This window comes from Myotis nattereri (genome assembly GCF_964212035.1).
Source record: "Myotis nattereri genome assembly, chromosome: 9".
Lineage (NCBI taxonomy): Eukaryota > Metazoa > Chordata > Mammalia > Chiroptera > Vespertilionidae > Myotis > Myotis nattereri.
The window spans coordinates 61908551-61933259 of record NC_138084.1 but is presented as its reverse complement, the minus strand read 5'-3'; the positions used below and the strand labels follow the sequence as shown (position 1 = coordinate 61933259).

General features: G+C 39.1%; 1 protein-coding gene across 3 annotated transcripts in view; it reads left to right on the top strand.

Annotated features, from left to right (window-relative positions):
- The window catches only part of MTMR2 (myotubularin related protein 2), a 93436-nt gene that overhangs the window by 28689 nt on the left and 40038 nt on the right, over nt 1-24709 (top strand). For all 3 annotated transcript variants that reach the window (XM_081100153.1, XM_081100152.1, XM_081100151.1), the window contains one exon: nt 9916-10021. Coding sequence is in view for 2 of the 3 variants with exons in the window: in XM_081100152.1 (XP_080956278.1) it covers nt 9916-10021 (106 nt within the window). In the remaining variant the exon portion in view is untranslated. The remainder of the gene's footprint in view (nt 1-9915; nt 10022-24709) is intronic.

The following is a 24709-nucleotide window of genomic DNA, read 5'->3' as shown; positions in this document are numbered from 1 at the left end:
TCTCTTTCTTAAGCCCCTAAATTAAAGCTGTATATGAGCTTTTCAGGATCCAAACTTCCAAGTGTTTTATTTCTCTCTCATTCATATTTCATGTTCTACATTGTGTTGTGTTTTTAGTGCACTTGAATTTAGTACCTTGGAATGAAGGCTCATTAGAGGCAGCAACCCCGTGTTAAATATTTACCTCTGTTTTTCTAGGAGTTCCTAGAACAGTTGTATCTTGCATACAGTGGGTACTCAGGAGTATTGGTTAAACTGAGATATGGGATAACCAAAAGAATATGCTAGTGAAGGGAGATGAACATTTATAGTATCAGAACAGAGAAAAGACCATTATTATAATCAGGTCATTAATAATTATAGAAAGAGCCATTTTAGGGGGTTGATAAAGGCAAAACCTAGATTGCAAAGGATTAAGGAGTGAGTTGGGCACTGAGAAATTGGAGCCAGTGAGGATAGACAGTTTGTGGTAATGTGGAAGGTGGCTAAACTCTGAAGAAATGGAATATGGTCTGCAGATTTGGAAAGACTTGTGACAGAAAACCACAAGTCTCTTTGTGTAGTGTTTGAAAGAAAAATGAGTGTGCTGTCGGAAATGCAAGTGCCAAGTTTATTCCCAAGTCATGTGTTTTCATTTTTCACCTTGGCAGCAGAGAAGTACTCCACATGAGCCAGGCCACTGAAGCTAATTATGGGTTCCAGTGTACTGAGGTCACAAGGTTAGAGTAAGTGTGCAAATCACAGCGTCAGAAGTCTTGTAAGCATAACCCTGTTGGGTGCTGGCAAGGGTGATGTTCCGAGTCAATTGAGTTTATATTCCTCTGTTCCAGTTCATTCTGATGAAATTATTTAGGGAGGAGAGTTACTGAGACAAGTGTATATAGATATTTAGGGGCTCTATCCCTTTTATTATGACAGGTATATTTTGAAATGTAAGACATTTAAAATAAACCATTACTTAGCTAAATTAGAATATTTTTGAAATGTATTTTAAAAGATAATTATAGTTTCTGCTAAAATCACTTAATATGAGAACAGTAGAAATATTTAAAGAAACATGGCTTACATTTCTTGATAGGATGCCATAGCAGAGGTGTTGTATATATTTATAGAGTGATAGGCCAGAGCTCCTGAAATAAGTGTAGCTATTGGATTTAATTTTCCTGTGATTCTGTTGTACATAAACTTCTCTTACAGACTTTATTGTAAAAAATACAATATCGGAATATTTCTATTTAGTCTATGAGTCTTAACTTCATATTCAAGACTAAGTCTGTGATTACATAATTAGAAAATACAGTGTGAGGCAAAATAGGTTTACAGTTGTGAGTATGCAGAACAGAGTTTATTCTTGTATTATTATTTGTCATATTATTTTGCATAGAACTAGAAACCTACTTTTGCCCCACCCTGTATATATAGACACAAACACATATACATTTATTTTTTGGCAATTTAATTTTTCAGTATTTATCTAGATATTGTATGACCATTACAAATTATAGAATAGTCATTTCAGAAGCCCTAGATTACATTAGAACTAAAAGGTATCATTTGGGCCAGGGTTCTTAATCTTTAAGTCCCTGATGTTATAAGCAATTCATAGAATAGGTTTCATGAGAGTCTTAAGAAGGTATATAATCACCAAAAAACTAACCACTAAAGTAGTCTAGTCATTACTTTTCACAGATAATGAAACTGTAATGAGGAATGGGAATTAAGTCACATGGCCAAGGATACCGCTGTTAGCTTCATAGGACTAAAAACCTGGTTTTTCAGTTCCCAACTACTACTTTAATCATCCCAGTGGAAATAACAGATTCCTACCAGTTGTGTAACGATTATTTGTCATTCACTTAAGACATAGTATCTAAAGAAATATTTTCCCCAGTGTGATAAAAAGTTTTAAAATGGAAATGGGACCCTATATGTGGTATATAAAATAATATATACACAATAACTCATGAAAGAAAAATGAGATTTTATCTTCCCTTACCCTTGTTTTACCCCTTCCCTTGTTTTTCATTTTGTATTGGATGTTCTGATCATTGCCTCTGATGAATTTGATTAGAATAACCCAATCTTTTGATCATTCTTTCATTCATTAATTAATTCAACAAATATTTCTTGAGTGTGCTATGCCAGGCACCATGCTAGGTCCTAGGAATAGAATGGTGAGCACAGTTGACATGTTTCCTTGGTAAAGTTTGTATTCTTCAGGGACATAGATGTTAATCAGACATTTACAAAGAAATGTAAGAACAGTGGAAAGAATGAGAAGCACACAGGGCTTTGAGAAGAACTGCTAGGAGCACTGGTCTGGGACATTGGGTCAGATTTCAGTTGAGGAAATGGTGTTCAGTTGAGAACTTAAGTCAGGAAGGAGTTTGGTAGACCCATGCTCCCTGCAGAGGAGCCAGCTTATTTAAGGATTTCAAAGAAGGATGGTGTGGTTTGACTCAGGAAAGCAAGGGGGGGCGGGGGGAGAGAGAGAAATTCATGCATTGGTAGGGTCCCTAGCAGCTGCCGGCTGCCAGCCAGGGCCTCCCTCTCTTTCCCCAGCCTGCCCCACCCTCTGTTCAAACTCCTGGAGGAACTCCTGGTCGAGGGGACAATTTGCATACTACGCTTTTATTATATAGGTTGCTCATTCATATCGAATTTCCCCATATGTCTAAAAAAAACCTCTTTGTAGATGATTTATTTGAATTAGGATTCAGTCATATATATATATATATATATATATATATATAGTTAACCTCTTAATTTAGAGCAGTTTCCCCCCACTTTTACGTTTCATGTCATTGCATATCTGCAGATTTTTCCTTTAGAAGGTCCAGCATTCTGGATTGATTCTTTGTGGTTTATTTTATTGTTCTTGTATACTTGTGCTATCCAATACATTAGCACATGTATGTGGCTTTTGAGCACTTGAAATATGGCTATCTAAACTGAGATGTGCTGTAAGTGTAAAATTCATACCAGATAGTACGAAATAAAGAATAAAAATATCAATATATTTTTTCATTAATAACTTTTTATATTGACATGTTAAAAGGATAGAGAAAGGTTATTATTGATGACAACAAAATAGTTTTCCATTGGGACTGTCCTGTTGCTTTTTAAACTTTATAGAACTTGCAAGCCTTTTTTAAATTTATTTTTTATTAAATCTTTATTGTTCAGATTATTACAGTTGTTCCTCTTTTTTCTCCCCCCAGAGCTCCCCTCCACCCGGTTCCCACCCCACTCTCTGCCCTTACCCCCCCACCCCCACTGTCCTCATCCATAGGTGTACGATTTTTGTTCAGTCTCTTCCCACATCTCCCACACCCCTTTCCCCCCCAAGAATTGTCAGTCCACTCCCTTTCTATGCCCCTGATTCTATTATATTCACCAGTTTATTCTGTTCATCATATTTTTTATTCACTTGATTTTTAGATTCACTTGTTGATAGATATGTATTTGTTATTCATAATTTTTATCTTTACCTTTTTCTTCTTCTTCCTCTTCTTAAAGAATACCTATCAGCATTTCATATAATGCTGGTTTGGTAGTGATGAACTCCTTTAGCTTTTTCTTATCTGTGAAGCTCTTTATCTGACCTTCAATTCTGAATGATAGTTTTGCTGGGTAAAGTAATCTTGGTTGTAGGTACTTGCTATTCATCACTTTGAATATTTCTTGCCACTCCCTACTGGCCTGCATAGTTTCTGTTGAGAAATCAGCTGACAGTCGTATGGGTACTCCCTTGTAGGTAACAGACTGTTTTTCTCTTGCTGCTTTTAAGATTCTCTCTTTGTCTTTTGTTCTTGGCATTTTAATTATGATGTGTCTTGGTGTGGTCCTCTTTGGATTCCTTTTGTTTGGGGTTCTCTGTGCTTCCTGGACTTGTAAGTCTATTTCTTTCACCAGGTAGGGGAAATTTTCAGTCATTATTTCTTCAAATAGGTTTTCAATATCTTGCACTCTCTCTTCTTCTGGCACCCCTATAATTCGGATGTTGGTACGCTTGAAGTTGTCCCAGAGGCTCCTTACACTATCTTCATATTTTTGGATTCTTTTTTCTTTTTGTTTTTCTGGTTGGGTGTTTTTTGCTTCTTAGTATTTCAGATCTTTGACTTGATTCTTGCGATCCTCTGGTCTGCTGTTGGGAGTCTGTATAATATTCTTTATTTCAGTCAGTGTATGCTTAATTTCTGGTCCTTGTTCATATCCTCGAGGGTCTCACTAGATTTGTTGAGGGTCTCACTAAATTTATCGGCGGTTTCTAGAAAATTCTTGAAAAACCTTATAACCGTGGTTTTGAACTCTATATCCAGTAGTTTGCTTTCCTCCATTTCTGTCATTTGTGACCTGTTTCTTTGTCTCCGCATTTTGGCTGCTTCCCTGTGTTGATAGAGTGGCTTTCTGTGTTAGGTGTCCTATAGGGCCCAGTGGCTCAGCCTCCCCAGTTACCTGAGGTGGACACTCTTGGTGCACCCCCTTGTGGGCTTTGTGCACAGTCTTGTTGTAGTTAAGCCTTGATTGTTGTAGGTATCACTGGGAGGAATTGACCTCCAGGCCAATTGTCTGTGAGAATCAGCTGTGTCTATGGTGGGAGAACTTCTGTGCTGGAGACACCGTTATGGGGCAAGACTTGCTTCAGTGGGGCTTTGGTGCTCTCTGAGTCTGCCCCCTGAGTGTGCCCCTTATGGATCTGAGGAGTTGTAATCTGGATGGTCCCACTCCTTCCACTGGGTACACTGGTTCTTAGATCTCGAAGGAGGTGCTAATTTAGCCTTTGCCTGAGGCTACCCAGCAGGAGCTACGGAGAGGTCTGCAGATTCCTCTTCTTTGTTTGGGGTTTGGAGGTGCCCAGATGAGGCCCAGCTGTGAAACAGTGCAAGCTGCTGTGGGGCCTTGGACCTTCTTTTGGATGTTCTGGGTCTCTCTGACCCGGCTGCAGTTTGTTGGGTAATTTTAGATTGCAAAGGGCCCAGGCCATTCATATGCAAAAGCCTCTGCGCACAGCTTGGGTGGGGCGGGGTCTCAGGGAATCAACCGGGTGGAGCAAACAGCTATGGCTGATCCTCAGTCCTACCCTAAGAAGCCCCATGTCTCAGTGTCCTGTGGTAATCGCTGCAAGCACCTCTGAAAGCCGCCCTCGATTTCCACCTGCTGCCAAACAGTCCATTTTCTCCCCGTATGAGTCTGGGTCCCCAGAGACTTGCCCTCGAGCTTGTGTCTCCCTCCCGATTGAAAAAGACAACCGCATCCTCAGTTGCCAGCCTTTTCCGCGCAAGCCTTCGTACCTCTGCACTTTACTTCCGCACCTGCTCTGAGTCTCAGTGTGCTTTTCTCTTTCCTTCTAGTTGTAGAATTTCCACTCAGCCAGCCTTCCTGTGGCTCTGGATGATGTCTGTTTTGTCTTTTAATTGTAGTTTTGAAGTGGTTGTGTGAGGCAGCAATTTCAGGTGTTTACCTATGCTGCCATCTTGGTTTCTCCCTTGCAAGCTTTTTTTACATAAGAAAATATTTTTTATTTTTAGGAAGAAAATATTTTTAAATTATAATTTCAAATAGGAAATTTTCACTTCAAAAGCCAAGAGAAATTCCTTTGATGACATTCATCTTCTATGACTACTAGTCTGCTTGGGCTTGCTAAAATTCTATGGACTGGGTGGCTTAAATAATACAAGTTTGTTTCTCACAGTTCTGGTGGCTGGGAAGTCTAAGATCAAGGTGTTTGCTGATTTGATTCTTGGTGAGGGCTCTCTTTAACTGGCTTGCAGATGGCTGCCTTCTCATTGTGTCCTCACATGGCCTTTCCTAGGTGCTTGCAGAGAGAAGGCGGGACAGGGAGAGAAAGAGAATATAAATGAACCCCTAGGGGTTCTCTTCCTCTTCTTATAAAGTCACTAATGTTATCAGATTAACTCCCCAGTCCCCCCCCCCCCCCCGACTTCATTTAACCTTAGTTACCTCCTAAAAGCCCTGATTTCCAATTACAATCACATTAGGGGTTGGAGCTTCAACATACAATTTTTTCAGGGGAAGGGGGTGGGGCAGACAATTTAAATTTATTCCCTGGTAATGAATGACAACTTTAATTTTTAAATGGCATTCACAGTGCCAACACAAATGCTTTTTCAGTAGGAATGTTTTTTAATACCTCTAACATAATACTGTCCAGGACACATAATTCCTTGTTTTTTAAATACAAGGTCTTTAATTGTAGTTCTTGCCTTTTTATTCCTTCCAGTAAATCTTTAGTTACAGTTACTGGGGGAAATTTGTATTCTTACTTGTAATATGTTACAGCTGAAAGTAGTACTAATGAGAGGTGAAACAGTAGCTTTCCATTGTAATTTTATTTATAATGGCAGCTGATTGGACTTGGGGTAATATGTGTGCAATAACAGTTGTCATAAGTAATAATAGCTAACAGTATGTCAGCTATTCTTTTTTAGACACTTTACATTTTTTATTGAGAGCAAGGTGGAGAAATGATCTGTAGTAAAGAAAAATATTGGAATAGTATACAGTAACCAAACTATCTGAGAGGAGGAGCTTGTCAATCAATAAATGCAATGCAGTGTGACAGGTATTATGATAGAAATACATACAGTGTACATAATGGAGGAAGTAGTCACTCCTGTAAGATGGATAGCAGCAAACAGGGCATGGAAGTGTATAGAGGACATTACAGACAAAAGAAGCAGGCTTAGCAAATGACAGAGCCATGACATGGCTACAGATTTAAGGAATCTACAAGCCATTCCCAATGGCTTAAGAGGAATAGGAGCTATAGCTAGTTATGTAGACTAAGGGCTAGATCTTGGAAGACTTCAAGTATATGTTAAGGATTTTGGGCTCAATTCTGTAGGCAATGAGGAATCACTGAAGACGAATGATATGATCAGTTCTGTTTCTGAAAGATCACTTTAGTATTGATTTGGGATGATATATTGGATAAGTAGGAGAAAGGAGGCAGGTGACTTGGCAGTAGTCCAGGGAAGAGGTGTCTAGTTAAGACAGTAAAAATTATGATAGAAAAAGGACTGCAGTCAAAAGATGATAGGGAAGTAAACTCTACAGGACTTTGGATTGATTGGATGTGATGGGTTTGCTGAGCACTGCCTTGGGCTTAGCTGATATTTCTAACCATGAGTCCTCAGTGGCCCCAATGTGAATATTTTTTTTTCATTAATAGCCAAGATTTAGCACAGGACAAGGTAGGGATTAGCAGGGCAGTGGTGGCTGGTGGGTAAAGATAGGATTTGCCAAGAGAATATGAAGTGTTACACTATACATTCCAGGCTGGGTAAGGAGAAAGTGAATGGGAAAAAGGAGCAATAATGCATGACAAATGGAAGGGTTGAAGGATGAGTTCTCTCCATTAGGTTGGAGATTAGATGAAGGACAAGTTAAGAAAGTGAGACATTTGGAAAGGATAGCATCTGTAGTCAGAGATTGTTTTTTTTTTGTTTTGTTTTGTTTTTGAATTTAATATTATAGAGGCTGAGAAATGATAAAGTCCAGGGTATGACTACAGAAGCACATAGCTAAAGTGGGAATGTGGATGAGGGTTGTGGGAATTGAGGAAATTTGAGGTAGGTTGTTGCTAGTTTATCCTTAGGGACATTTAAATTCCCATGATGATGCAGCTTTGGAGGAGAAAGAAGCTTTGGAGAAGAAAGTAAGCCAGTTGAAAAGTCTTTAGTGAGCTAGGAGGAGTAATTAAAAGGTAGGTGGATGACAATAAGAGGCTGGATACCCAGATGCTATTAACCTCAGAGGAAGAAGGATTTTACATATGAAAATGGAAAAATTAATACTAGCGTATGAGCATGATAGTGGAGCTGGGGGAGTGCCGGTTTCACCTTTGGGCTTTGGTAGATGTAGGAGAAGAGAGTCTCCTCTAGAAATGGCTGCAGGAAGTGGATTCCTGGTCGAAAGTATTAGTTGAGGTGAAGAGGTGAGGGAAGAATTCTTTTTTTTTAGAGAGTTAGGAGGACGGACAAAGGGAGAGAAAAAGAGAGAACAGAGAGAGACATGGATTTGTTGTTCCACTTACTTATGCATTCATTGATTGTTGTATGTGCCCTGACTGGGGATTGAACCCACAACCGTGGCCGTGGCGTATCTGGACGATGCTCTAACAAAGTGCTCCACCTGACCAGAGCCTTGAGAGGAGAATTCTGTTGAGATTGTGAGGGAATTTATTCACTATGGAATAAAGATTCCAGTATAAATGTTAGGATGAGTTAGTAGTGGAAGGAAGACTTGGACAGGGAAAATAGATGGAGGAAGAAACATATAGTTATAGAAGCTCTGGCATTTTTGAAGAGAAACTTAGGATGACAAGGATAACAGCAATGTTTGGATTGATTTTAGTGAAGTTTATGGGCCTAGGAAAACAGGACCAAGTTGGTATTGTTTACTTGATTATATTAGCAAACTGCAGTCTTTGCTTGCATTTAAATGCCTTGCCAGTTGTTAGAAGATTCTTAATAAGGAGGTGGTCATGTTACCAAAAAGCTGTAGTCTAATGTGAAAAGTGTTAAGTGCCATTGTAGAGTATAGACAGAAGTCTACGAAAGTATAGAAAAACTTAGTTCCAGCTAGAAGTCCTGGGCAAGACTTCTTGGAAAAGCTAGCTTTTTACTGGGTTTTAAAGAGTAGGTAGGATTTTAATAAACAGATTGGGATAAAGAGGCATTCTATTTTGGAATGGCTTGAACAAAGGTATGAATTCAGGAAAATACAGAGCTCATTTGTGGGAATTTCAGAGAATAAAAGTAACTGTAGAGTGTGAGTACTTAGTTTAGTAGAAGAAGTGGATGTTTAAGATAGGTGGATGTTTAAGGTAGGTGGACATTTAAGATAAGCATATTAGAAGTATAGAATTTGATACCTGCCTGCGTGGCTCAGTGGTTGAGCATTGACCTATGAACTAGGAGGTCATGGTTTGATTCCCCGTCAGGGCATATGCCTGGATTGTGGGCTCAATCCCCATTGTGCAGTGAGCAGGAAGAAGCCAATCAATGATTCCCTCTCATCATTGATGTTTCTATCTTTCTCCCTCTCCCTTCCTCTCTGAAATCAATAAAAAAATATTTTTTAATAAAATGTAGAATTTGATTTGGTGGAAAGGTACAAGGTACAAAGACAGGCTTGTCTTTCTATCTTTATCTTCTGCTGTTCTGCTTGTCCAGCCCTGTTGAACTATTTGTGGTTTCTCAAATAGTCTGTGCTCTATGATGATTCTGTAACTTTGCAGTGCCTTTTGTTTGCTTTGAAATTCCCTTGTTTGTCAGTCAGCCTTGCAATTTCTTCTTTTAAGACTCAGTTGAAATATCATCTCCTCTGTGAAATCCTCTCTGAACTTCCTAGGTAGAGTTAGGTGCTTCCTTTTCTTTTCTCCCAGAGAGTGTGTATTTGTCCTGTCTGTCCATCTGTATCTGTATCTGTAGCTCTAGCTCTAGCTCTAGCTCTATCTTTATCTCATCTCTATCATTACATTGCATTTATTTATTGTCTGTCTCAGCCATATTCTTGTGAGCTTCATGAACACTGGGATGATAACATATTTATCTCCAGATGATAGTGCCTTGTGTGTAATGGGTTTACACATGATTATTCAGTGAATGTTCACTGGATGAAAGAATGGACGAATTTGATAAAAAGAATTAGCTGGGAATATTTTCACGAGTATTGGGGAAGTCTTCCAGAGGGCGTGTGGATGGTAAGTATACTTACCCATGCAGGAATACACAGTTTGCAGTTAATCCATATTTGGAGATAAGATTGAGTGGGCAAAGTAGGACTAGTTGGCAGTGGAAGTTTTGATAAATAATGGAGTTCTAATGAAAATTTCTCAAATCGGAAAGCCCCATTTTTCAAACATACTGTTGTTTTTTTATTTTGCAGTGCTTCTACTTCTCATTCAGAGAATTCAGTGCATACAAAATCTGCTTCTGTTGTGTCATCGGATTCCATTTCAACTTCTGCAGACAACTTTTCTCCTGATTTGAGGGTATGTATACTGTTTCTAAGTTCTGAAGAAGTATTCTCTGTTAGCTATTTGTGGCCAACACTATCAATGTAACCTTTAACTGAGTAAGCAGGAGATATTCATGGAATATTCTCAAAAGACCTCACTCAGTCTTTATAAAATATCTCAGAACAGGCCAGCAAATTGGGAAGTCTTATTTAGTTGAAAAAGAAATGTGTAATTCATCTCTACGTGTGATAACTTTTAAGTTCTTAGCCAAAAGATAAGTAATGAATTTCATTGTGGTATAAAATATTTTCATGATTACTCCCATAATGATGGCCAGTAATGGCTAACATTTATTGAGTACTTTTCATGTGCCAAGTGTTGTTCTAAGTGCTGTATGACATATCTCTTATGATATTTCTACCACTTCTGTGAGGTAGAGACTATTTTCAGTCTATATTCTACACATGATAATAACTAAAATTAGTAACCTGTCCAAGGTCTCATAGCTACTAAGTTTTAGTGCCGGTATTCCAGCTCATGTGTTCTAGTTCTGGAACTAAATCACTTAAATACTGTGCTATTTTTTCTATACATCTCATTATAGTTTTTAAGTATTCTCTGTTTATTATAGGCTTTGTTGCTTTGAACCTAACCACATTGGGAATATCCTGAAGCACTTTGTACATTTTTGGATTCATCTCCTTTTCTATAACTGCTTGTCTATGAATAATGAACAAAATGAATTTCATTTTTAGTGCTAACCCTTAAACTTATCTCAGAATCTTTTTATTCTGGTTTAGTAACTGTTTTCTCAGTGTTACACTTTCATAATTTTAACTAAAACATTATTTTCATTAATGAAGTAATTTGCTCGTGAGCTCATATTGAGAATATCTTATTTTATGCCTGTTGTCCCTTCAGGTTTAACATTAGATGCAAAAATAGCCTGAATTATTGATTCTCTTAGCACAAGAGTACCAAGGGAATCTGTTAAATTTATGCACCAGCTCCATGACTGCAGGAATTAGCTTCATTAGTGCCATATTCAGCATCTTTCACAACTTTGTGGGGTTCTCAGAATGTTTTTACTCGATGAATGAAGAGACAGTTGTTAAATGTTAAACTAAGGAGAAGATGGCTTTGATTAACAAAGGTTAACTGTACTTTCCATAGTAGAGTGCCTAAAGTGACAGAAATAAAAAAAGAAAATTAATATGGTAGCCTGCCTGTTACCTGTTTTGTCATTTTTAAGGACATCTTTGATTGTTAGGTATATTGTTGCTTGAATCGGTCTTTTTGTCAATTGTGGGAGAGAGATGAATGAATAACATGTTAAATGTTAGTATCATTTAAAAAATGCAGCCTAAGCTGATCGATGATTCTCTCTCATCATTGATGTTTCTATCTCTCTCTCCCTCTCCCTTCCTCTCTGAAATCAATAAAGAAATATATTTTTAATAAATGCAGTCTATTTCAAATACAGTGGGGCCTTGACTTACAAGTGTCCCGACTAACGAGTTTTTTGAGATACCAGCTGTCTCTCCGCCGATTTTTTTGCATTGAGTTGACAGAGTAATTTTAGTTAACGAGCTCCTTAACGAGCTCGGTCTCGAACGAATTAAACTCGTAAGTCAGGGCCCCACTATATATATTTTAGAGGTGGGGTGGGGGGGATGGATGTGCTTCTAATAATTGAAAAAAAAAAACATGTAGCCAGCTGTTGTAATAAACATTTATACATAACCCATTTAGCTTTCGCAACAATCCTGTGAAACAGACATTACCTCATTTATTTATTTTTTAAAAAAATATATTTTTATTGATTTCAGAGATGAAGGGAAAGGGAGAGAGAGATAGAAGCATCAGTGATGAGAGAGAATCATTGATAGGCTGCCTCCTGCACGACCCTACTGGGGATTGAGCCTACAAACTGGGCATGTGCCCCTTGATTGGACTCAAACTGGGACCCTTCACTCCCGGAAGCGGACACTCAATCCTCTGAGCCAAACCAGCCAGGGCTATTACTTCATTTGACTGATAAGAGAAACCTGATATTCAGAAGAGGTGAATTAACTCATGTGCTTAAATAGGCACACAGGTGTTGCCCTTATGTGGTCTCAGGTTGGTCATATTTCTATACAGCACACTACCCAGAGAGACTATCTTTGCATGTAGTCCTGTTTCTTGAAACGCGAAGTGAGATTTTTTATAATTAACAAGAGTATCCTTAATACACTTTTGAGGTAGACATAGCAATTTTTTAAAAATACTAGCGGCCCGGTGCAAAAAAATTTGTGCACTCGGCGGGGAGGGGGGGGTCCCTCAGCCCGGCCTGTTCCCTCTCGCAGTCTGGGACCCCTCGGGAGATAACGACCTGCTGGCTTAGGCCTGCTCCCGGGTGGCAGAGGGCAGGCCCAATCCCTAGGTGCAGCCCCTGGTCGGTCTCAGAGCAGGGCCGATTGGGGAGTTGGGGCGCCGCCCCGTCATGCACAGAGCAGGGCAGATCGGGAGGTTGCGATGCCACCCTCAGTCACGCTCAGGGTGGGGCCGATTGGGGGGTTGGGGCACCACCCCCTGTCACACTCAAGGCAGGGTCAATGGGGAGTTTGCGGCGCCACCCCCTGTCACGCACAGAGCAGGGCCAATCAGGGAGTTGGGGCGCTGCCCCCTGTCACTCACAGAGCAGGGCCCATCAGGGGGGTTGGGGCTCTGTACCCTGTCATGCACAGAGCAGGGCCAATAGGGGTTGGGGCGCTGCCCCCTGTCACTCACAGAGCAGGGGGGTTGGGGCTCTGTACCCTGTCACGCACAGAGCAGGGTCGATCAGGGTGTTGGGGAGCTCCCCCCTGTCACGCACAGAGCAGGGCCGATCAAGAGGTTCTATAATCGAAACACTGTTTCAACTTCAGCTCTGAGATCCCGGCTGGCTGAAAGCAGGTTTCTGGGGTTTTGTTTAGCTTCTATATTTGTAACAATGTTTCAAACTGCAAGCTCAGAGGCCGGCAAGGCAGGCGGAGAACGTTGGAGTCCTCCATCACTGAAGCAAGCAAGCCTCATGTTTGCTTCAAGCTGCCTGGCTGCCGGCCGCCATCTTGGCTGGCAGTTAATTTGCATATCGCCCTGATTAGCCCATGGGAAGGGTAGCGGAGGTACGGCTAATTACCATGTTTTTCTTTTATTAGATTGGATATTTTATTGATTTTTTACAGAGAGGAAAAAGGGAGAGGGATAGAGAGTTAGAAACATCAATGAGAGAGAAACATCGATCAGCTGCCTCCTGCACACCCCCTACTGGGGATGTGCCTGCAACCAAGTTACATGCCCTTGACCGGAACCAACCCTGGACCCTTCAGTCTGCAGGCTGATGCTCTATCCAATGAGCCAAATTGGTTAGGGCAGTGGTCGGCAAACTGCGGCTCGTGAGCCACATGCGGCTCTTTGGCCCCTTGAGTGTGGCCACGAAGTTTCAATCACACTCTACGTGTGCACCCGCACGTGGTATTTTGTGGAAGAGCCGCACTCAAGGGGCCGCAGTTTGCCGACCACTGGGTTAGGGCGATAGAGCAATTTTTAATATTACCTAATAAATGGGAATTGCTTTTCTAAATAATCAGAAAACAAGAGTGTTTGTAATAAAACCTGATCTCCCTCCGCCCCAATATTGTGAATGTTATTTTGCTTTTAGTATGTATACCTTTATTGGCCATAAAATGGTAGTACAGTCAGTCCTCGGGTTACGTCGGACTCAGTGTACGTCGTTTCGCGATTACGTCGCCATCTCCCATTTATTTATAAAGAAAAGTTCCGTCATTTTGATGTATGTACATACAGTAGGCCCTCGGGTTACGGGAGATCCGTTCCTACCGCGCGACGTAAGGCGATTTTGCCATCAGTCGGAACCCACCCACATAAGCACCTATGTCACTCACTTGGAGCACAGGCACAGCAGTAATGAAGTGAAATGGTAAAAAAAATTTAAAAGAAAGATAACAATTTTTGACCTTGTGGTAAATAAATAACAAAAAACATAAAGCACATATGTACATACGTCGAAATGATGGAACTTTTTTGTTTTATAAATAAGTGGGAGATGGCGACGTAACCACGAAATGATGTATGTCGAGTCCGATGTAATCCGAGGACTGTCCGTATGTGCTTTATGTTGTTTATTATTTACTTTGTTTACCATTAGAATACTACTTCTATTTCAGGGGTATTATGAGCTAAATGAATAACGATCTTCTGAAAACAGTGCATTAACTGGGCCAGTGCATGATGATAGATTCCTTGATTTGAGGCAAAATGAAAGTAATTAAGGCAATATTATATCTCTGTGTCTTCACAGAGCTGTCTTGTAATAAAGACAACAGTCATGTTGGGTTAGGGGCCCGCCCTACTCCACTGTATCCTTATCTTAACTAATTACCATGACCCTATCTGCAGTGACCCCATCTCTCTCATTGTCATAATTAACTAGCTAATAATAATACGAAGAAAGCAAAGGTGAGGCCCGACATCATCATAAGCATGGTCATCTGGGCAGCTTCACCAGTAAGCTATAGTGGCACACTCCCCAGGGAACACTGATCAGTTCCTGCAGGTCACTGGGGAAAGGGAGCAAAGAGAGAAATGGGCGCAGGCGCAGTGAAGTCAGGATGACTAGGGAAGGTGCTTGTCTGTCAGTCTTACCTGGGACAAAGGTAATTGCCTAGGGGCTGAAGCTACTGCAAGCTGTGAAATCTTGGAAGGTTAAAAATCTCTGGGCAAAGAATTCTCTCTCTCTTGCCTCTGGCTTTGCTCCTGCTCCCTTGCACTCTCTTGCTCAGTGACCTGTACTCGCCCGTGCGCTAGCCCTTCATGTGACCTTAAGCAGCGTTATGTCCGTGCAGACCCCAGATGCAATGGACTGCTCTTGGGAGCACAAGCTAAGCTAGCCAGATGCTGGCCTAGACTGTGCTTTGATACAGTGTGGAACCTCTGGGCAGTGGCTTTAATCCTAGCCTTGCTGAAGATAAGATTGGACTTCCTCCATGGTGGGATGGGGAAATGCAACATTGGAAACCCAGGGGTTTAATTCCACAGAAATAAATATCACTCATTCTCCAGTGCGAGTCTCAGGAAATTACTTTCCTTGCAACATTGCAAGAATTCCACTTCCACTGGCAACAGCTGGGGACACTGAGGGCACCCCACCTTTCCAGATAAGGTCACATTCTGAGGTACTGTCAACCAGGACTTCAACCTATCTTTATCTGTGGGAGGGCACAATTCAACCTGTAGCATGAAGTGATGCTTTTCAGACTGTACCTCTTAGATACCCTTTGTTGTTGAATCGTTGATGGTGATGTAATGTTATCCAATGTTTGCTAATTGTGGTTTCAGCTCAAAACCAAATTGTTCTTGGCAGTGTTATAAAAAGAAAGGGCTTCCTGTGCTTGAATTTGGATGTGCTTTCAAATGTATAACCAATAAGATCCATCCCAGATGCCAGTCTTTGACTCTACCCTGTTCAGATTTTATTTGTATGATTCATTTGCTTACTTTGTGGTTTGTCAGTTGTGGAAGAAAAAGGGGTTCTATGGAAAGTAACCTCATACGGTGATCTGATTATAAATTCCTAACTGGGCTGGTCATGGTGGGGAGTGATGCTCCAGGAATATAACTTTAAAGGCTTATTTTTGCCTTAAGCCCTGTTCATTGTTTCTGTGCATCCAAATAACATACCTTTTAAATGCCCCCTTACAGATCCCTCCTTCTGAAGCATGAGAGTCTCCTGCCTTGCTTTCTCCTACCTTCATGTAACCTTCCTTCCCTTGCTTTGATTTTTAAGTGCAGTAAAGTAACTGCAAAACTATTATCTTCTGGAGCCTTTGAGATCCTGCTCCTTGGCATAACTTGTCAGTTTGGCTCAAATAAACACATAAAGATTCTTTACGGGTTTGGAAGTTTCTTACGTCGACACAATCAAGTTGTATAAAAAAATAGACTAAAGTAAAATTGATGTAAACAATTTTCTTTAATAGAATTATTCAATGAAGAATAAGTTCATTATTTTTTCCTCTACTGTTTTAGCACATAAAGAAACTGTGGCGGATAGTTTGTAACTTCTACAGACTCATTTCTCCCTTTCAGATGATTTTAATTTAGTGTTCTGCAGATTTCAAAAAATTTCTTGCCTGTTTATCTGTCATCTGACATTCCATGTGAAAACTGATCCATAAACTTACCACTTGCAGATCCTTTATAATAATTTCCTGATCAGGGAGAGAAGGAGAGATGGGAGGTAGGTTAAAATCACACGGAAATTTACAGAGCTTGATAAAGAGGGCATGGAAGACAATGGGGAAAAACATGGTTGGGGAGAGAGCAAAACTGAATTGATTTTAGGAATATAAAAAGTATTAGAAATTTCTATCTGTGTGTTTTTTTCACCAGTAAGATTTTAATGTGATTTATAGACTTCTTGATAATAAGAAAAGGATTAAGTATTGTATTGTATTCAAAGAGCAGACCTTATATAATCTTATCTTTGATATAACCAGAACTCCGGAAGCAGGCAGTTCTAATGAATCTGATGGGAAACAGGTTGGATAGTCATTTAATAACACTATTTTGACCCAGCAAGAGAAAAGTGTTTTATGTGTTACAGGGGATTTCTCCAGGAGGGGATTTTTCTCCTCCTTTCAGACGGGGGAGAGTTATATAACTTTTTCCCACTAAAGGTATTTCCATGTGAATGCAGAAAAACCTGATGAATCAGTCTGGCTTTGCTGCTTTAATTCCACAAGCCCTTTTGTAGGCTCCTCGCATTTCTGAGTTGTCCTCTTGTTTTGATCTTACCTCCTTTCTTTGTTATATTTGCATTTCTTCTTCCATTACTGACATATCTTAAATGCAGTTCTTCTCAAGTAAAAATTAATTAATTGATTGTATTTGTTTATTAAGCCTCTGGTCACATTTAACTACTTTTTTCAACAAGTATCAAGTATTTCTCTTTGCTTCTAATACCACTTTATTTCTACTAATCCAGGATTTTGCTATTTCTCTCCTAGATTATTATCATTTTGTCTTTATTATATCCAGTTTTGTATACCTCTTTGACCATGCTATTAATCTCATCAGAGGTCTGCAGTGATTTTCCTTTACATGACTAGTCAAGTTTAAAATTCTTAATCCCCTTCCCAATATTATAAAAATTTCCAAACACACTACTGAGTTTTATGAGTTCTTTGTGTATTCTGGATATTAATGTCTTGCCAGATACATGCTTTACACATATTTTCTCCAAATCAGTAGTTTGTCTTTTCATTTTGTTGATGGTTTCCTTTCCCCTACACAGCTTTTTATATAGTCCCACTTGTTTGTTTTTCCTTTTGTTCCCTTTCCTTTTGGTGGGAAAACCAAAAAAATCATTGCCAAGATTGATGCCAGGGAGCTTACCCTCCATGGTTTATTCTAGTTTTATGGTTTCAGGTCTTATTTCCAAGTCTTTAATCCATTTTGAGTTGATATTTGTGTATGGTGCAACATAGGGATCCAATTTCACTCTTTTGCATTTGGCTGTTCAGTTTTCCCAGCACTATTGAAAAGACTATCCTTTCTTCCTAGTATATTCTTGACAACTTGTTGTAAATTAATTGATCATATATGCATAGGTTTATTTCTGTGCTCTTTATTCTGTTCCATTATTCTGTGTGTATGTTTGTATGATAATACCATACGGTTTGATAGCTATAACTTTGTAATATAGTTTGAAAGCAGGAAGTATGATGCCTCCAGTTTTGTTCTTTCTCAAGATTACTTTAGCTATTTGAAATCTTTTATGGTCCCATATAAATTTTAGGATTTTTTTTCTATTTCTGAGGAGATTGCATTGAACATTTTATGTATTTAATGTCACAGTTTACCTCATTTTATATTGTTCATGAAGAAATTATACTGGCTATAATTATTTTTAATACTCTTTCCGTTAATGTTTATAACACGGTCAGTTGGTTAACGCAGGATCCTATTACAGAATTAGACTTTTCTGAATCTGACTATATATTTACCAGTGAGTTGTACATTTTCATTTTACTATTAGCATCTTTTTGTTTTGAAGAATTCCTTTTAGCATTTTTTGTAAGGCAGATGTAATGGTGGTGAACTCACTCAGCTTTTGTTTGTTTGGGAAAGTATTTCATTTCTGAAGGATTCCTTTGCCAAATAGAGTATTCTTGGCTGGCATTTTTTCCTTTCGGCATATCAATTCATTCTCTCCCAGGTGGTAAGGTTCCTACTGAGAAATCTGTCCTTAGCAGTGGTTCTCAACCTTGGCTGCACATTAGAATCACCTGGGACTCTTTTTAAAATCCTGATTTCTGGGCCTCATCCTCAGGAAATTCTGTTTCTTTGTTACTAATGTTGTGGCACCACACCATAACAAAGAAACAGAATTTCTGGAGGATGAGGCCCAGAAATCAGGATTTTAAAAAGATTCCCAGGTGATTCTAATGTGCAGCCAAGATTGAGAACCACTGGTCTATCAGTGGTCGGCAAACTCATTAGTCAACAGAGCCAAATATCAACAGTACAACGATTGAAATTTCTTTTGAGAGCCAATTTTTTAAAACTTAAACTGTATAGGTAGGTACATTGTTATTAACTTAATTAGGACACTCCTAAGGCTTAAGGGGCCAAAGAGCCGCATGTGGCTTGCAAGCCACAGTTTGCTGACCATGGGCCTAGATCAGCGGTCGCCAACCTTTCAGACCTCATGGACCACCAGTGGTTCCCAGACCACCGATTGTCAACCACTGGCCTAGATAGCCTAATAAGGGTTTATAGGTTAGAAATTTTCTTTTATTACTTTCAGTATTCCCTCTTTATCTGTGATTTTTGACAGTTTTATTATAATGTGTCTTAGAGAGGATTGTTTTGAATTGAAATAATGAGATGATCTATGAGTTTAAGCCAGGGGTGGGCAAACTTTTTGACTCGAGGGCCACAATGGGTTCTTAAACTGGACTGGAGGGCCGGAACAAAAGCATGGATGGAGTGTTTGTGTGAACTAATATAAATTCAAAGTAAACATCATTACATAAAAGGGTATGGTCTTTTTTTTTTTTTTTTAGTTTTATTCTTTTCGCGGGCCATAGTTTGCCCACGGCTGGTTTAAGCACTTGGATGTCCAGTTCTCTCCCCTGGTCTGTAAGTTCTAATAAACTTTATGCCCCGTTTCCCTTTCTTCACCTTCTGGAACTCTGGTGATTCTGATATTGGTTCTCTTGATGGTGTCTTATAAATCATAGGTTTGCTTCACTCTTCATTCTTTTTTCTTTGTTCTCCTCTGACTGGGTTATTTCAAAGTTCCTATCCTTTAATTCACTGAGTCTGTCTTCTGCCTGTTCTATTCTGCTGTTGGTACTCTGTCTTGTGTTCATTTCGTTTATTGAATTCTTCAGCAACAGAATTTCTGTTTGGTTGTTTTTATGATTTCTATCTCAGTTTATTTCTCATTTTGTTCATTTATTGTTTTCTTGATTTAATTTAAAATTTTTTTTTAGTTCATTGAGGTCCCTCAAAACAGCTGTTTTTAATTCTTTATTGGGTAAATCACAGATCTCTGTCTTTGGGTTCAATTTTTGGGGTATTATTGTGACCTTTTGGTGATGTCATGTTCCTTTGATTCTTTATGTTTCTTGTAGTTTTGCATTGCTGTTTTGGCATTTGAAGTAGCAGTCCCCTCCTCCAATCTGTACTAGCTGCCTTCATGAAGGATTTTTTTTTTTGGTCAGCTTATATTCTGGGGCTGTCTCTCACCTTATATGATTGAATACCCCTGTTGTACAATTCTTGCTTCCTCTTGTGGATTCTTAAGCAGTTGATCTTACAGTAAACCAGGCTAACTGGTGGGAACCTCTCTTTCATTGTCACAAAGGTGGCAGTACAGCTCATAATTATGGTTTCTCCCTTGCCCACAGACCCCAGCTTTTCTGCATGCACTCTCTATCTGCCTGAGCTTGCTCTTGCTGTAGCCCTCTGAAACACATACTAGTAAAAAGAGCTGGCTCCAGAGTCAGGAAGGTATGGGTTTGGCACTTGGGGATTTGGGCGTTCCTGTGGGTCAGGTGAAGGAATCCTTGGGTGAGGTTTTTTCTGACAGCTTATGGATGGGCTTTTTGCTGGAGTCTAGAACACAGAAAACTGCATCTCTTTAATGCCTTCTGATACTCTCATCTGCCACTTTCCTGAACCCCTTCCTTCTCCAAGTAATGGACTTTTGCTTTAATACTCTGAATCCTGTGGGCAAGAGATGGGTTTCTTTAGCAGCCCCACAACTGGGGAAGTTGGGTGCTTACTCCTCGCCCTTTCCCCCACAGGGAGGGATCCCTGACTTCCTCTTAAGCTGTGCCGCTTCCTGGGCAAGGGTGATGCTGACAAAGTTCCTCTTATCCACTTTGATGCATCAAACTTGTATATATTTTTTGCCCCAGTGGAGTGCTGGAACTTCTGCAGAAACCTGGATTTCTATTAAGGCTTTCATATATATATATATATATATATATATATATATATATATATATATATATATATATATCTCTGATTTTTTACAGAGAGGAAGGGAGAGGGGTAGAGAGTTAGAAACATCAATGAGAGAGAAACATCGATCAGCTGCCTCCTGCACACTCCCTACTGGGTATGTGCCCGAAACCAAGGTACATGCCCTTGACCGGAATCGAACCTGGGACCCTTGAGTCCGCAGGCCAACACTCTATCTACTGAGCCAAACCGGTCAGGGCAAGGCTTTCTTATCTGTATGTGTCACGTCAGTATTTTCCTGCAATCAAGAGGGTTGGAGTCAATTCACAGGCTCCTGCTGATTCCACAGCCCTTACCTGGGTCTGGGGTCTGTCTGCCTATTACCTGATGCACTAGTGGGAGAGACCCTTTCCGGCTCCCTTGGCATATGGTGCTGGATTTCAAGGCTCCCACGGAGGCCCATTTATTTATGGAGAGGTGCCAAATTTTAGAAGTTAAAAGGCAACAAAATGAGGGACATCTTATGCTGCCATGATGCTGATATCATTCCTCTTAATTGCTTTTTTTAGAATAAGGTGCTCTTTTTTCTGTAGCTAAATCTAGAAGTCAGTAGTTGAAGAATTTGTGAGGTGGTGGTTCTCTTTATGTCATGCGGTCTCAAATATTAATTCTGTGTATGTTATTTTGTATAGTATATCAAATTTTATTTATGGAATTATGGAGATATTGTGTTTATTGCTATTAGATTGTAAGGTGTCATTAATCCCTATTTGTTTTAGAGCAGAGAAACAAAACACCACATGAATAGAATATTGTGAGATGAGGTGAAAACTTCTGTTGATGTGTCTGTTAAGTGATTGATAAGTATTTCTTACATTTTAATATAGCACCTTGCAAATCCCTTTATGTTTCAACTGTCTCATTTCATACAAACCTGTAAGGTGGATATTATTATCTTGATATAAATATGAAAGTCAGACTCAGAGATGTTAGTATGGTGGCAGGAATTTTTTTTTTTTTTTTTTTGGCTGTAGGGTCATTAGGATATAACAACTTAAGTCTTTGCTGTACACCACAAATTTCTTATATAGAACTCTTAATTTCGATTTCCCCCTTTCAGCTTAATTGCCCTCAGGCAATTTCCCCCCCAAAAGCAGAACATGTGGATTATATTTTTGGTGACATGGCATATCTGAGAATTACTTCCTGTTACCATCAATCATATTAGAGAGGTCATAGCATTTTTCTTCAAAGATCTGATAACATTTTGTTGTCTTCTAGAATATAGTTGATAAATTTGAAGCCAGCCTGATCTTGCTGTTGTACATTATCTCTCTCTCTCTCTCTGCCTGTGTACTCAAAGTTTGTCTTTTAATTCTTATATTTCAGAAGAATTTGCTAAAATGCACCTAGGTATATCTCTGTTCATTTTTTTAAGTTTGTGGAATCTGGTAAGCTTATTTTGATCAACAAGCTTAGAAAGTCATTATTTATTTCAAAAGCATGTTCTTCCATTATGTATTGGATTATTGTTCCTATTCTGTTTTGACTTTTTTCTTTAGGAAATAAAATTCTTTCATTGGTTCTTTATCATCTTCTCTCATGATTTTTACCTCTGTTCTTTTTCTATAAATTTGTGGAGCAATTTTTATGGTTGCCCTTCAACATAAATGCTGTTTTCTGAATAATTAATTTAGTTCTTAATTCCAACACAGATTTTGTTTCTGCTATTACATTTTTAAATTTTTTGCAGTCATTCTTTCTATGACCCATTTCTTAGTCTCAGTGTGTCTATCCTTATGGCGTTTGTTCCTGTTCCTTAGGAGATATGGCTGATTTCCTTTTGAGTATGCCAGCTAGTTTATTAATGTTTCTTGTAATGTATATAGGGAATTATTTTCAGAAGACTGCTCTTTTGTTGAGCATCAGGCTGATAGTTCCTTTTCCTTGTCAAATAATCTTTTCTTCTAGGTCCCCCCCCTTTTTTTTTTATGTTTGATGAAAGATAGCCATGTTCAAAACCAGTGATGGCCAACATATGTAGGGTACGGGTTGCCCTCCGCCTTGCTCTGTTCACTTGCTTGAGTTCTTTTTATATCTGTGGCTCTAATGTGACTTGTTCATACATAACCTCTGGTGTACACCTGTTGTTAAAAGTCTGTCACCTAGTGTAGCCTTTCTGGACGAAGATGGGGTCTTGCCTTGCCTTCTCTTCACTGCCCTTATTCTCTGGCATTTTGGTCAGAAAGTGTCCTGGGATAGGAGAGCCTGTGGTTCTCAGCATGCACTGAGTTCCCTGTCTCTTTTCTCACATTATAAAGCTTTACTTCTTAGACCTTTTATGCTACCATGTGCCTCTTCCAGAACTACCTTCCTCTCCACTCCTGTATACAATACACATATATTCTTCGATATGCAAATTCCTTCTGAAAGTAGAAATACAGAAAGAGAGGAAGGCGGTCATGGGGAACAACACTGTAGCAGCTACAAGAAAGTACACCTCTGAAATAAAGGAACTACTGCCCAGCTTTGTAAGGGCTATAATCTTTGTATTTCCAAATCACGTGGTAGACGATGGGCAGAAGATAAAGACTTTCTCATGGGGATCATTGTTTGATTTTTTTTTTAAAAGATACTGTGTTATTATTTGTATCTTTCTTAATCTAATTATGTTGTTTTCATAATCAGTAGAAATTCTTACCAGAGTTTGGTAATCAGTTTAGTTTTAATTTTTATTATTTGTAGTAGGAAATGTTTATTGAGTATATGTTATGTCAACACTGATATAAATGCCTTAAGTTATTAACTAATTTAATTTTTATAAAATCCTTTTGTGGCATACTATAATTATTATCATTTTATAGATGGGAAAATGAGGCAATAAAGAAGTTGGACACCCGGAGTAAGAGTACCTAGCTAGCATGTAGAACAGTCAGGATATGAGTCCAGGTAATTTACATATTTGCAAATTGCATTTTTATCCTGTTTTTCTGCATCCTCACAGACTCAGTCTGCTTCCTTTCTTCCTGCCTCTCTCCTTCCTTCCCTGCTTCTGTCTCTTCCTTTCTTCTATGACTATGTTACATATTAAGAACTGGCAACTAGATGTCATTAAAACATATGACCTTTTTGAGTTTTAGAATTTGGAATATAAAAGGCAAATATGTATTTTAATTCTTTAGGTACTGCAGTAAGATTACTTTATGAGATAAAATATTAAACTTTCAGAAGTGTGAATTTGTTCAGATTGCAGATTTATTGAACAGAATGAATTTGTTCTTTGTAGTTCTTAGCTTATTGGTCTTAGTTGAGCACTGAGCTATGGTAGTGATGCCTACTCCTTCCTAAGCACCTGACTTAAACTAAGGGATAATTTTTTTTTATTGAATAATTTTTAGAGAGAGAGGAATGGCGGGAGGGGGAAGAGAGAGAAAAAAAGGAGAGGGGGGGGAGAGAGAGAGAGAGAGAGAGAGAGAGAGAGAGAGAGAGAGAGAAAGAGAAAGAGAAAGAAAGATTTGTTTTTCCACATATTTATGCATTCACTGGCTGACTTCTATATGTGCCCTGACTGGGGATTGAACCTGCAACCTTGGGGTATCAGGACGACCCTCTAACCAAGTAAGCAACTTGGCCACGGCAAACTAAGGAATAATTTGGTTATCAGGAAGAATTAGATTATGCTCAATCCAAGCACCACTACACATATGGCTGTTGAGCACTTGAAATGTGGCTGGTCTGGATTGAGATGTGTTGTGTATATAAAATACACTCTGGATTTTGAAGGCTTGGTATAAACAAAAAATATAAAATGTCTCATTAATATTTTTAAAATATTTATTGCATGCTGAGATGACAGTAGTTTGGATTTATTGGATTAAATGAAATATATTAAATCACTTTTGCCTGTTTTTCTTTTTTTTTTTAAATATATATTTATTGATTTCAGAGAAGAAGGGAGAGGGAGAGATAGAAACGTCAATGATGAGAGAGAATCATTGATTGGCTACATGCTGCATGCCCCCTACTGGGGATTGAGCCCGAAACCTGGTCATGTGCCCTTGACCAGAATTGAACCTGGGATCCTTCAGTCCACAGGCTGATGCTCTATCCACTGAGCCAAACTAGCTAGTACTGTTTTTATTTTTCTAATATGGCTTCTAGACAATTAAAAAGTACATATGTAGCTCTTGTTACATTTCT